This window comes from Centrocercus urophasianus, unplaced genomic scaffold (genome assembly GCF_019232065.1).
Source record: "Centrocercus urophasianus isolate 14NV4802_14NV808 unplaced genomic scaffold, USGS_Curo_1.0 seq_744, whole genome shotgun sequence".
NCBI lineage: Eukaryota > Metazoa > Chordata > Aves > Galliformes > Phasianidae > Centrocercus > Centrocercus urophasianus.
This window is the reverse complement of record NW_024885360.1, coordinates 44,502-56,613: the sequence shown is the minus strand read 5'-3', so window position 1 is coordinate 56,613 and position 12,112 is coordinate 44,502. Positions and strand designations below refer to the sequence as shown.

General features: G+C 61.0%; 1 protein-coding gene across 1 annotated transcript in view; it reads left to right on the top strand.

The window, feature by feature from the left end:
- The window catches only part of ARID3A (AT-rich interaction domain 3A), a 19,214-nt gene that overhangs the window by 6,339 nt on the left and 763 nt on the right, over positions 1 to 12,112 (top strand). The window contains exons 3-8 of the mRNA XM_042838245.1: positions 9,124 to 9,196; positions 10,514 to 10,697; positions 10,784 to 11,031; positions 11,438 to 11,734; positions 11,818 to 11,907; positions 12,017 to 12,109. Of these exons, the coding sequence (XP_042694179.1) occupies positions 9,124 to 9,196; positions 10,514 to 10,697; positions 10,784 to 11,031; positions 11,438 to 11,734; positions 11,818 to 11,907; positions 12,017 to 12,109 (985 nt within the window). The remainder of the gene's footprint in view (positions 1 to 9,123; positions 9,197 to 10,513; positions 10,698 to 10,783; positions 11,032 to 11,437; positions 11,735 to 11,817; positions 11,908 to 12,016; positions 12,110 to 12,112) is intronic.

Sequence of the window (12,112 nt, the reverse complement as noted above, 5' to 3'; positions counted from 1 at the left end):
AAGAGGAAATGGGGGGGTATGGCAAGGAGAGGGGGGTGGGGGGGGAGCAGGAGAAGCGCTGGGAATGCGTGGGGTGGGAGTTGAGTTGCGTGCGGATGAGTCGCTTTCAAAGGCGCTGGGTTTGCTCCTTGTTCGGGTTTTGTTTGCTGTAAAGTGCAAAGCTGCAAATCTAGAGTGTCGGGGGTGGGGGGGAGGCAAGAAATCCTTGCCCCTCTCTATCCCTGTCCTGCTCTTTGCCACCCACTGAAGGGTGTTCCTGGTGAGGGATCCATCATGGTAATCAGCTCAGGGTGCTCCAGGAGCCTTCCCGCAGCCCTAATCCCCCAATCCCAGCCGGGGGTCAGGGACTTCTCCTCAGCTTAGCCACAAAGTGCCTCCTGGCAGCCCTGGCTCAGGCGTCTCAGCTGCTGGGTCATTGCTCTGGAGGTGCCACCTTCAACCGGGGCACGCTGCTCCCTGCAAGGTGCTGGGATGCCCGGTTGGCGTGTGCCAGAGAGACCAACCCAATGTTCAAACCAAGGGTGGGAGGAGAGGACGGAGCAGGGCCAGCCCTGCTGCTGATCGTCACGCTTCTGGGCTGGGGGTCCCGAACTGCTGCCTGCACCACGAGCATCACCCCCTCCTTCAGAACCTCAGGGCTGAATCACAGTGCTGCAGAGGAGTCAGCAGCCTCACGGCTCCGGCACAGCTGAACCAACAGGAATAAGGGCTTATTTAAAAGAGAGGGGAAAAAAAAAAAAAAAAAGAAAAAAAAAAAATTGTTGCAGAGAATAGAGCACAAACCCTTTGTCAGCAAAGCAAACAGCCGTGCCGGGAGCAGAGCAGTTGGGCAAGGGTGCAGCGTTGCTCCATCGCCCTATTTCTGGCCGAAACCACAGCAGAAACACCAGGCTGCTGGGGGCGGCCGGACGTGCTGCAATCGTGGGGTGGGGGGCCCTTGGGTGGGGGGCGGCCGCTCCCCGTGTGCTCAGCCCTGATAAGGCACCTGCCTGCATGGCTGCCGTGCCGGGAGCTGTGGGCGCAGCCCCTGACCCCCTCTGTGACCCTCGCTGTAAGTCCCTTAATCTCTCCACGCCTGGGTCTCTTGTCTGTAAAGTGGAGCTGATGATAATCCTGCCTTTGTCGTGGCTGCTCCTGGGCAGGGACTGTGCTCGCTGTGGTGGAGGGAGCCCTGCTGGTACCTGTGCTCTGCAGGATGCTACGGGGAGGGGGGCGAGAGTCTTGGCCCTCCGCCTCGGTTCCCATCTGAGCATCGCCCCCGTCTGCAGCGCAGCGTTGGCCGTGGAAACGTTTCGGTGAGGTTCTGCCGTGCGCCTCAGCAGGTTGGCAGCAATTGTTTGCGGGGCTGACACCCGCAGCCGGCTGCTACCAGGGCCATCCACAGCCAATGGGCCTCCCCTGAAGGGCTGGGGGTGGCACAGCCTGACCAGGACCAGCCCCCCCCCCCATGGGGATAGCTTGCTGTGCAGCGCCCGCCGGGACCGAGAGGCACGAGGCCTCGCATTTCAGGAACAGATTTGCAATTACACAAATCCCCAGCCCTACCGGGGCTGAGAGTGGAAACCCTGGGTGACTCATCTGCTTTGGCTTACAATGATCTCCTTTCTAAGACGATCATTTACATATGGTGGAATTTAAACCCCAGCTTGCCTACAACGGCTAATTCAGCCACACTCCTGCCCCTTCTCTCCTCTGCCCGTGCAGGTGCTGGAGCTGCACACCCTGCCCATGCACCCTGCCCATGCACCCTGCCCATGCACCATGCCTGCAGCCCCAACCCAGGCGTGCATGCAGCCAGCAGTGCCCCCCATACAGTCCCAGCTCTGGGGTGGGTTCCCCCATAGAGCCACTCACTCCTGGTGCCGGGGCGTTGCTGCCTTGGACACGCTTTCTCAATACTTACTGACTGCACTGAATTAATATTTGCACAGGGTCAGGTGTGATAGAGAGCATGTGTCAAGGGCATGCACAAACACATACGTGGCGAAGGGCTGCGGGAGCCGCTGGTGGAAGCTGACTTCCAAATGACCTTTCCTGGATGGCAGCTTTTGGCTGGAAAGAGAGGAACTGCCCCAAAACAGCGTGCTGCCGGGGCTGCCCCCCATCATGGGGTGGCTGTGGCAGTCGGGTTGCTCTGGCATGGGGAGGAAAGGGGCTCCCTGGTGACCTCTCAGCAGCCCACACTGCGCTGTGCCATTTGCATTCCAGCCATGAACTCTGTGCGCTTTTATTGGAGCCGGAGCCCTGCGAGCTGCCACCAGCACTCAGTCCAAAATAGTTGTTTGAAATGCAATTGCAGCAGAATTCACTTCCTCCTTTGTAAAAAAAAAAAAAAAAAAAAAAAGAGGGAAACAAGCAACCACCCAACTGTCCCCACAGTGCTGGAGCTGGATCTGAACTCTGCTGTGGTGAAACCACAGTGGCACCGAGTGGCACCGAGCCCTCAGCCTGCAGACCCTGCATGGCACAGCGTGGTGCTCCAGGCCCAGGGTGGCTCAGACCCTTGGGGAGGGTCACGCAGTGCAGGCAGGGACCTGGACGGGCTGTTCCTTCTGCTCTCTTTCCCCTCCCTGCTGCTGAAGCTGACAGAACCGGCTGAGCCGTTCCCATCTCAGGCGGGTGCTGGGCGCCTTTCCGCCGCCGCCAACCCCGGTGACTTCGTGGTGCTTGGCATAGAAGGGGGGGCAGGATCAGCCCCTCTACATGTGGGGCGGGTGGCTGACACGGGGCAGACAATGGGGGGTCAGGGAGGTTAAACGGCGACTAATTCGCTCTTTCAGTGTCTCCCTCTGCGTGGTGGTGACACCCGTATTGTTGGCGCTGACACCGGCCGCGTCCTCCAGCTGGCGGTGGTGGGGATGTGTCCCCGTGCAGCGCCCTGTGGCAGGGACAGCAGTGCAGGGGCAGCACAGGAGGGGCTGGGACCTCCACCCCAGCAGGAGACCAGGCTAGGGAGGGCAGGAGATGCCGGACGTCTGAGTTGGGGACTTTGTGATGGGCTCCCACTCATCCCTGTCCCCTGCCCCGTGTCCTGGGGGGATGGCTTTGGTGTGCCGCTGCAGGAGGGCTTCAGCACGCAGCCATAGCTGGGCTTGGGTTGGGTGCCTCGAGGCACAGCAGAGGGGATGTGGTCATAGCAGCGCTTGGGGATTTTACTGCTGGTGGCATCAGGAGGGGTTTGCAGCCTTTCTGAGAAATCAGGAACGGATTTTACCCACGTGATGTGGGAGTGACGACATCGCCAAGGGTGCCCCTGGGATCTCTGGGTCCCTTTGGGTTCCTCAGCCCAAGGGAATGGCAGGACAGGCACCTGCAGCGGGGCCCCGTGCCCCCACTCCGGGAGGCAGCCGATCTGTGGAGGGGACAATGCTGGGAACCAGAGGGAACAATAGAGCCAACGGGAAGCGCAGCGCTGACGACCCTGTAAACCTCTCCCTGCAAACGTACCCAGGCTCCCCCTCCGGAAAGGGGCCCTCTCTGGGCTGCCCTGGGGATGGGGAGCACCCGTGCCCCCCCCGCACCCCAAGCACTGAGCTCAGGCAGCAGGAATCCAGCCGGGCCAGTCAGCGCAGCCGCCCGCAGTGCCGCCGGTGAGGCTGCCCCAGCCCTGTGCAGACCCCCACCCATGGAGAGCTCTGCCTTTCTGCTGCTTCCAGGCTCCGTTGGACCCTGCTTTTGGGGAGGGGATTGAGCCCAGGCGTGGTGCATCGCCTCAGGATCCCTGGGGAGTCAGGAGCGTTTGCATAAGGCAGGGATGGGGACAGCCCTGTGGTGGGAGGTGACCCCGTCCCTAAGCTGAGCTCTTTATCTGCCCACAGGATCGGGGATGTTCACCCTTCCTGCTGCTCGAGGGATGGGTGGAAAGGAGCCGGCCGTGCTCATCACGCGGTCAGCCGATACGAACCTGATACCTCAGCACAGCTGCTGGGCGGGCAGCAGCCCCTTCCGCAGTCCCCCCGGCAGCTGAACACCCTTGGGGCTGGGAGGGTCACACTGTCGTCCCCCTGGGTATGCCTGTATCGTGCCTGTGGACCCCGAGATGTGCAAACTGCACTGCGGGCACCGGGTGCCCCAAAGCAGCAGCAAAGCTTTACGGGAAACCATGTTGGAGCAGCGTCATCCGAAACGTTTTATTTCAGGACTCGTCACCAGAACTCTGGTTTTTACTAATGACTTTCTTTTTCTAAAGAATTCCACCTCCCCACCCCCCACCAGCGCTGTGCCCCGAAACCAGGCACCGGTGTGAGCAGCGCAGGGCCGATGGTGTGCAGTGGGACAGGGGCAACACTGGGGGATGCCAAGGGGTGGGTGGGGGTCCTCACATGCAGCCCAGTTAGGAGCTGCAGGGAAAGCCCTCTCCAAGTGTATACTATCCATGTAACACCTCCTGGCAGCTGAGCTGCCCCCTGCTTCGCCCCTCTGCTCTCAGCAGAAGGGAAGGAGAAGGGCAGAGCAAAGCCCTCAGTCACGCCAGCCATGCTGAAACACATCACAGTGTGCTCAGTTCTGCTGCTGCTGCATGGAGCAGGCTGGTGGCCGCTGGGTTTCCCTCTGTTCCCAGAAAGCTCCTGCATCGTGCTTTATTTGTGTGGGTTGTTGTTTATTTTTCTCCCTAAACAGCAGTCCTGACCGCTTTATTCCCCATAGCGCTCGGCCCATTGCTGGTGGGGATTTCAGGGCACCTGAGGGGGGGGGGGGGGGGGGGTTTCCCTTACCAGCATGCAGCCTGCACGTCACAATGGGCTGGGAAGAGAAAGGAGGAAAGCAGTGAGTGTGGAACCTGCTTGATGGTGGGAAAAAAAGGCCGTGGAAATGATTCCCTGGGGCTTGGAAACTCAGAACCGCAGCGCTGTGGCGTTTGCAGCTCGGGTCCCGGCACTGTGGCAGAGCGAGCCTGGTGAGATCGGCACAGATCCCGCAGGGGCCTCATTAACAGCAGCCTCGTTAACAGCCGCTTCCTGGCTTTAATTGCCATGGGTGCTCACAGTGAGGCCTCCCAATGCGTTCGTTATCTTGGCACAGCTCGGCCGCTGCTGCCGCTCTCCTGCATTCCTGGCATTGCCGAGAGGCTGCTTTCCATGAGCCCTTTGGAAGCCAGCAGGTCAGGATTTTCATGTAATCTGGTTTGAAGGTTTGATCTGGCCATCTACACCGTGCCAGCATCCTGCAGGCTGAAGCTCAGCACTCTTCCTGCCCAGGAAACAGCAAACAGCCACATGGCACCACGATGCGCCCGGAGCGCGGTGACAGTGATGGTGACACCAGGCACCACTCATGGGCTGGAGGAGCTGAGACGTGGGCACCTTCATCCCCGGTGTCCTGGGGGTGGCTCTGCTCTAAGAGGATATCGTGGGGGCAGCTGTGTGACAGATTAAGCCATTTCCACCTCCCTAATGATGAGATGTAAATCTATCGGCTCAGAGTGGCCCCGGCTCGCAGCGCACCATGCTGGCACTCACTGCACCGCGGCACCTGCTGCTCTCGGTCCGGCCGGTGCACGGTTTCACACGTTGCTGAGATGAGAACGAGTTTCAGTTCCTCCTGGTTTATTTTAGCTCCTATCGCTGTGTGCCGAGAGGAGGGGATGGGTGCGTGTGGTCAGAGGTGTCTGGGGCAAAACGAGATGCCGTCAATGCAAGGAAATCCTGCGAGGGGCCAAGGAATGGACTGGATGGTCGTGGAGCTCTTTTCCTTAATGGCTCTGTGATTCGATGGTTCCACGTCTCTCTCTGCCTGTGCTCCATGGTGCCCCCTGGTTCCCCCCAGCGCTGTGCTGGGTGCGCTGAGGCTCGGGGCAGCGTGGCCAGGGCTGCGCACAGACGGTGCTGAGCATCCTGCATGGCTTCACACCAGCATTTGGGTGAGCACAGGCCGGCAGCATCCGCCCCACTGCAGGACTTTGGCACAGGATCGCCAGAGCTCAGCCCTGTCAGCACTTTCCCCGCCGAGAACCCACGGATCAAAGGTGCACGTAACGATCGGCGCACGCGGCCGGGCAGCCCTCCCTGCTCCACTAATCCCCTGCAGCTGAGCAGATGCACGTTTTCCTCAGCTGATGGTTAATTTTCTTTCATCCTCTTAAATGCGGATGTCCAAGGTTTCCTTTGGGATTGAACCCCCAGGCCAGGGGGCACCTGGCCAGGGTGTGGGGGGCTCCCATGCGAGCCACCAGCGCCTCGCTGGAGGTCCTGGGCTGTTCCTGGCAATGCTCATCTCTTCCCAAAGCCAAACATGGATTTGGTGCATCTCAGTGCAGCCCAGCAGCCTGAGGAGAGACCCCAGGAAACTTTATTTAAGAGCTGCCTTTATAAAAGTTGAATGAGATGATGCTTTAATAAATGGCTAATCAATGGCTAGAGCTCTGCAGGTTAATAGGCTGCATGTGACCCTCATGCTGGGCGCTGCTCTGGGACAGCTGTGCCGTGTGCTGGGTTTGGATGCTGCCCCATGGGCACCAGGCACTCGATGTGGCCCCTTCCCAGCACTTTTGTTCCTTTGCATTTCCTTTTTTCCTCCCCCGCTCCAGCAGAGCTGAGCAGCAGGGCGATGTTTTCCCAGCCTCCCCCTCTGCCTCCCTGGATTTGTGTTTAATCAGCTGGCTCTGCTGAGAAAGCCTTGGCCGCCTCCGTCCCACCTCCTCCGTTCCTTTGTCTGAGATACGGAGGGCGCACGCTGGCAGTGGGGCTCAGTGCTCTGCAGCTTTGGGTCCCCACAGGCTCAGGTTCCCCTCAGTGCTGGGGCATGGATGAGGTGGGGAAGCAGCTGCCGGCAGCACCCAGAGCCCTGCACCACTCCCAAACCTCACACAGCTTCAACCTCCCATCATCTCCACGGGAAAGGCAAAACGAGGGGCAGTGCCGTGCCCTGAGCTCAGCGCAGCGTTCCCAGCGCGCTCAGATCCAGCCACAGGCCACAGCTTTTGTCCTCTTGTCCCTGTTAGCAGGGCGCAGGGGGCACCGGCTCACCCCACGCGTGGATCCATGGGCTCGAGGTGCTCAGCAGCAGCAGAGGGGAAGCCCTTCCTCCTCCCTCCGTCTGCGTGCGGCTTTCTGAGCGCTCGAGGAAACGGGGCAGGCTGGCTTGGCGCAGGCCCAGCATCCTTCAGCTGATCGGGAGCAGCCTCTGCCCAACGCCACGCCGGCCGCATCCTGAGCATCACCCGGTGCTGCCTTAGGGCTCCTGGGGGCTGCAAAAGGGTCAGCGGTAACGATGGCTCCTGACCTCTCCTGGGCTGTTTGCTCAGGGGCTGGTCGAGCTTTTGCAAGGTTTCCAGGGGAACTGCAGGTTTATGGCTTTCCTGTAGTGCCCTTCCCTGTTATCGGCTCAGCCCCATTGATCCCTTTGATCGGCGTGGGCGGAGGAGGAATTCGGCCCCACGGGGACCCTCCTGGGGGTGGGATTTGGGGGGGGGGGGGGTAGGGGAAGGGGGTCATCCTTGTCCCTTCTCGGTGACACCAGGTCCGTGCATGCCAGTATTGGTTACCCAGTTAACCTCATGGTGCGTGCTTGCAGCGTGACACACTCGTATTTATAGCCCCCTCCCCACAGCCTGCAGTTGTTCAAAATTGTCCTTGAGAAAAGCAGGCTGGAGGGTGCAGGGGAAGGGGGGGGGAGGGAGGGCTGGAGGTGCAGCATCCACCCCCACACAGCCAGGAGCCGTTGTCCCCCCCCCAGCCCCATTCCTCTCTCATGGCACAGGGCTGCGGTGCAGCGTCGGAGCGAGGCGTGCGTGCGGAGGGCGTGATTTGCTCGGCAGATCTGCTGCCATAAATCAGGGCAGGAATGTGTCGGGCTGTCAAACAAAGGGTGGGGTCCCAAGACAAAAGCTGGCCCCAGCAGGAACGGGTGCTTCAGGAGCGTCTGTGCACAGATCTTCCTGTCCTGGCTCATAAAAACATTTCCCAGCTGCGGACGCTCAGTGGGCGCGGGGTGCAATGAGCCGCACCGGCCCCATCGGTCTCAAGTTTGCTCCAAGCACCATTCCTGGGAAATGCTTTCACAGGAGCACAGGCTGCCAGCATGCCAGGGGGCAGCCACTCCCAGCACCGCTCTCCTATGGCAGATTTGCTGCTTGTTGAAATGGGAACAAGCTCTGGAGATGCTGGAAGCAGTAGGGCACGGGGCGGCTCCAGGTTCCTCATCCCAGTGTAACCCCATCCCATGGGTCCCAAGCACTTTCCTCACTGCCATCCTTTTTGGGGCCGGACCCCTGGGTGCTCCCTGAGCACACTGAAGCAGTTGCACACGAGCTCTCACCACGGCATGCACCCCACACACAGCTCCCTGCAGCCCGGCTCCGGCTCCCTCGGGCACTGCAGGTGTGGAGGAGGGATCACACCAAAGCATTGCTCCACTCTGTGCCAAGAGCGTGCTGGATTGCTAAAAATAACCAGGATCCCTGTTTTGCTGGGAGGATCCCAGGGCTGATTGCAGTCGCTCAGCCTCCGGGCCAAGCTGGGGGCAGCGCCGTGGTTTCGGGGCCGGGACCTGAGCACGACAAACGCCTGCGCTCGCTCTTGTCTTGGCTGTGGCACGGCCTCATGCATGGCTGCCTCGTATCATTTTGCACCTGGCTCCCACCGAGTGGAGTTTTCTGAGAATTGATGCTCCCACTGCAGGGCTGCCCTCCCGTCTGCCACCTGGGAGCTGCCTGCCAGAGCCTTGGCATGGTGACAAGGATGGGTCACGGCAGGGAAGGCAGCACTGCTCCCTGTGGGGCTGTCCTGCTTTGCCCTGGTGCCCACTACCCCCGATGGATCTGCAGCTGCAATGCAGAGCAGAGCGTGCCTGCCCTGAGCTGCAGGGACTTTGGGACCCAACAGCTCCATGCAATGGATCCCTGCAATGCCTGGGGGGGGGGGGGACGACTGCTGCGTGGCACCCCATAGAGATCTCTGATTGCCCCATGGGGGCTTTGGGTCAGTGCACTGCTGGGAGCTGGGTCAGGGGGCTGGGCGCCCGCTCTCAGTGCCGCTGGGCACAGCTGCCCTCACTCTGCTGCACACTGTGACCACAGACCCCATCCGCTGCTTGTGGGATCGGGGGAGGATCCCTGGGGGTGGGTTTGGGGAGACACGGGGCTGCCTGGTGAGGTGTGTGCAGCGTTGTCCTCTTGTTGCACAGCTGTATGAGTTGGACGGTGACCCCCGGAGGAAGGAGTTCCTGGACGACCTCTTCAGCTTCATGCAGAAGCGAGGTGAGCCCCCGCCCGGGCCACCCCCCCCCCCCTCTGTCCATGGGTTTTATTTTCTCTCGTGTCATTGTAACCCAAGGTTAATGCTCCGGCCAGACTGGTAGTTAATTTTTAACCTCGTTGCAAACCGGGGTCAAACCTGCTCTGCTGGAATCCGCGCCATGAGCTCGGCGCTGTGATTCCTGCCCCAGTGCTGGCCCCACGGGGCTGATTTCATCGGGTCCATCCCCTTCAGGGTGGCTTTGCCCTCAGCCTCCCCCTGTGCTGCCCCATCCCCAGGTTATGGTGAGTCCAGAGCAGCCCCAGTCCAAAGCCCAGCTCTGTTCTCAACAGGGCACCCACCTCACCGGCAGCGTCTGGAAAATGTTGACCTGTGGTATTCGAAAGGAGAATGTCAAATATCTGTGCATAGGAGCGTACACACGCACAGCTCCATGCTGCAGGCGAGGTCTGGCTGTAGCTGTGACTCCTGCTTCATCCTGCTGCAGTTTTTGGCCTGATGTAAAGCTGCCTCCTGCTTGGTATCCAGCACACAGCTCTGCCCCAGGGTGGTACGAGGGCAGCAGGTGGGCACGCAGCCCCTGCTGGTTGTACCGGTGCAGCTCAACCATGCTCCAAAACAGCAACCTGCTCCCATTGGGGCAGCTGCAGGGCTGTGTGCAGTGGGACAGTGTCCTGGGAGGGGGCAGGAGGGCTCTGGTGCTGGAATGGAGAGAGGAGCTCAGCGTGGTGCTGTGTGCGGCCACGTCAGCTGCTGCCACCTCCCGGCACCAGGCTGGGGAGAACCAGTGCAAGGACCCACAGCTGGGGCTGCTCAGCACTGCTGGAGCCAGGGTCCAGCACTGGAAACGCTGTTGTGTGAGTGCATGCAGCCTTCTGTCTAAAAAGGCATTTGGGGAAGCGTGTGTGTGTGTGTGCATGGCCCTTCCAGCACCCCCAGGTTCAGCTCTGCCCCACAGGGTGCTCCACGAGCCCCTTCCAGCTCAGGTCTGGGTGATTCCTGTTGACTCCCTGCATCTCCAGCCGTGTTCCCTTCTTGCTGGGACTGGGGGGCCCCAATTGCATGCAGCCTGAGCACAGCACGACCCTCACCCCGTGGCTGCTGTTATAAATATCTGCTGTTGCTGGGTGCAGCTGCCTCTGCTTGCAAACCACGGCCGGCCCCTTTCGAGTTTCTTTTTCCTCCATGGTGCTGAGCAAGATGAAGTGGGGGTGCTCACAGAAGGAAGTAGAGTGGTAGGGGAAGGGAGAGGCAGCAGCAGGACCCCCCTTTTCCTCTGCCTACCTGCACACCCCCTGCCCACTCTCTGCCCTCCCCAGGGACCCCCGTGAACCGGATCCCCATCATGGCCAAGCAGGTGCTGGATCTGTACATGCTCTACATGCTGGTGACAGAGAAGGGAGGCCTGGTGGAGGTCATCAACAAGAAGCTGTGGCGAGAGATCACCAAGGGGCTCAACCTGCCCACCTCCATCACCAGCGCGGCCTTCACGCTCCGCACCCAGTGAGCACCAGGGGGGCACGGGGGGGGAATTTGGGGACACCGGGTGGGGATGGGGCTGTGCTGTGTCTCACTGCATTGTTCCACAGGTACATGAAGTACCTGTACCCCTATGAATGTGAGAAGCGGGGCCTGAGCAACCCCAACGAGCTGCAGGCGGCCATTGACAGCAACCGAAGGGAGGGCCGCCGGCAGGGATTTGGCAGCTCGCTCTTCACCTACTCACCTGGTGGCACCCATGGGCTCCTCTCCTCACCCAAGCTGCCAGTGCCAGCCCTGGGGTTGGCCTCAGCCACCAACGGCGGTGCCATCGCTCCCGTCCAGAAGATCAAGAAAGGTAAGAGCTGCTATGTGCTGATGGCACCGCTGGCACTGCTCCGTCCCCTCCCTGAGCAAGTTGGGTTCCCCTGAGGGCCTGGGGCTTTTGGAGACCACTGCACTGAGTCATAGAGTGATTGGGCTGGGAGGGACCGTGGTGGTCACCCAGCTCTGACCCCTGCATGGGCTGGGTGCTGGGTGCTGTAGGCTTTCTGAGCTGGGGGCACGTACCACCAGCTCGTGTCCAGCTTTTCATCCACCAACACCCCCAAGTCCTCACCGCAGGGCTGCTCTGTGTCCATTTACCCCCCATCTGTGTTGGTTTGGGGCTGCAGTCACCCTACCCCACTCCAATATGCAGCAGCTCCTGGTGGCGGGGTCTGAAGCAGTGTAGGTGGGGGGCTGACCCACTCTCTGCCCCACAGAGGAGGACGCACCCATCCCCATCTCCATGCCCAGCCGGCTGCCGGTGTCACTGGCCGGACACCCAGTGGTGGCAGCTCAAGCTGCAGCCGTGCAGGTGGCAGCAGCAGCCCAGGCCGTGGCACTGGAGCAGCTGCGGGAGAAGCTGGAATCAGGGGAACCCCCAGAGAAGAAAATGGCACTGGTGACAGACGAGCAGCAGCGGCTGATGCAGCGTGCCCTGCAGCAAAACCTCCTGGCCATGACAGCACAGCTGCCCATGAGCATCCGCATCAACAGCCAGGGCACACGCTCGCCAGGTGGGTGCCACAGTGTGGGGTTCAGGGTGGGATCGGGGCACGGGGGCCTCGGAGGGGTCCATCACCTCCTCTCTCCCCCGCAGAGAACCGCCAGGACACCTCCAGCAGCACAGCCAACAACGGCACCAACAGCATCAGCATGTCGGTTGAGATCAACGGTATCGTCTACACAGGTAGGGCACGGCGCGGTGCTTTTGCCACCGTCCCGGCGTGGCATCACTCCATTGTCACCTGCAGAGGGATGTGCCGGGTCCCCCCTGCCCAACGCTGCTCTCCCCCCAGGTGTGCTGTTCGCCCAGACGCCCGGCCCTTCCTCCTCCTCCTCCTCGTCCTCCTCCTCCTACAGCAAAGGCAACGGCGGCAGCCGCGGCGGCGGCG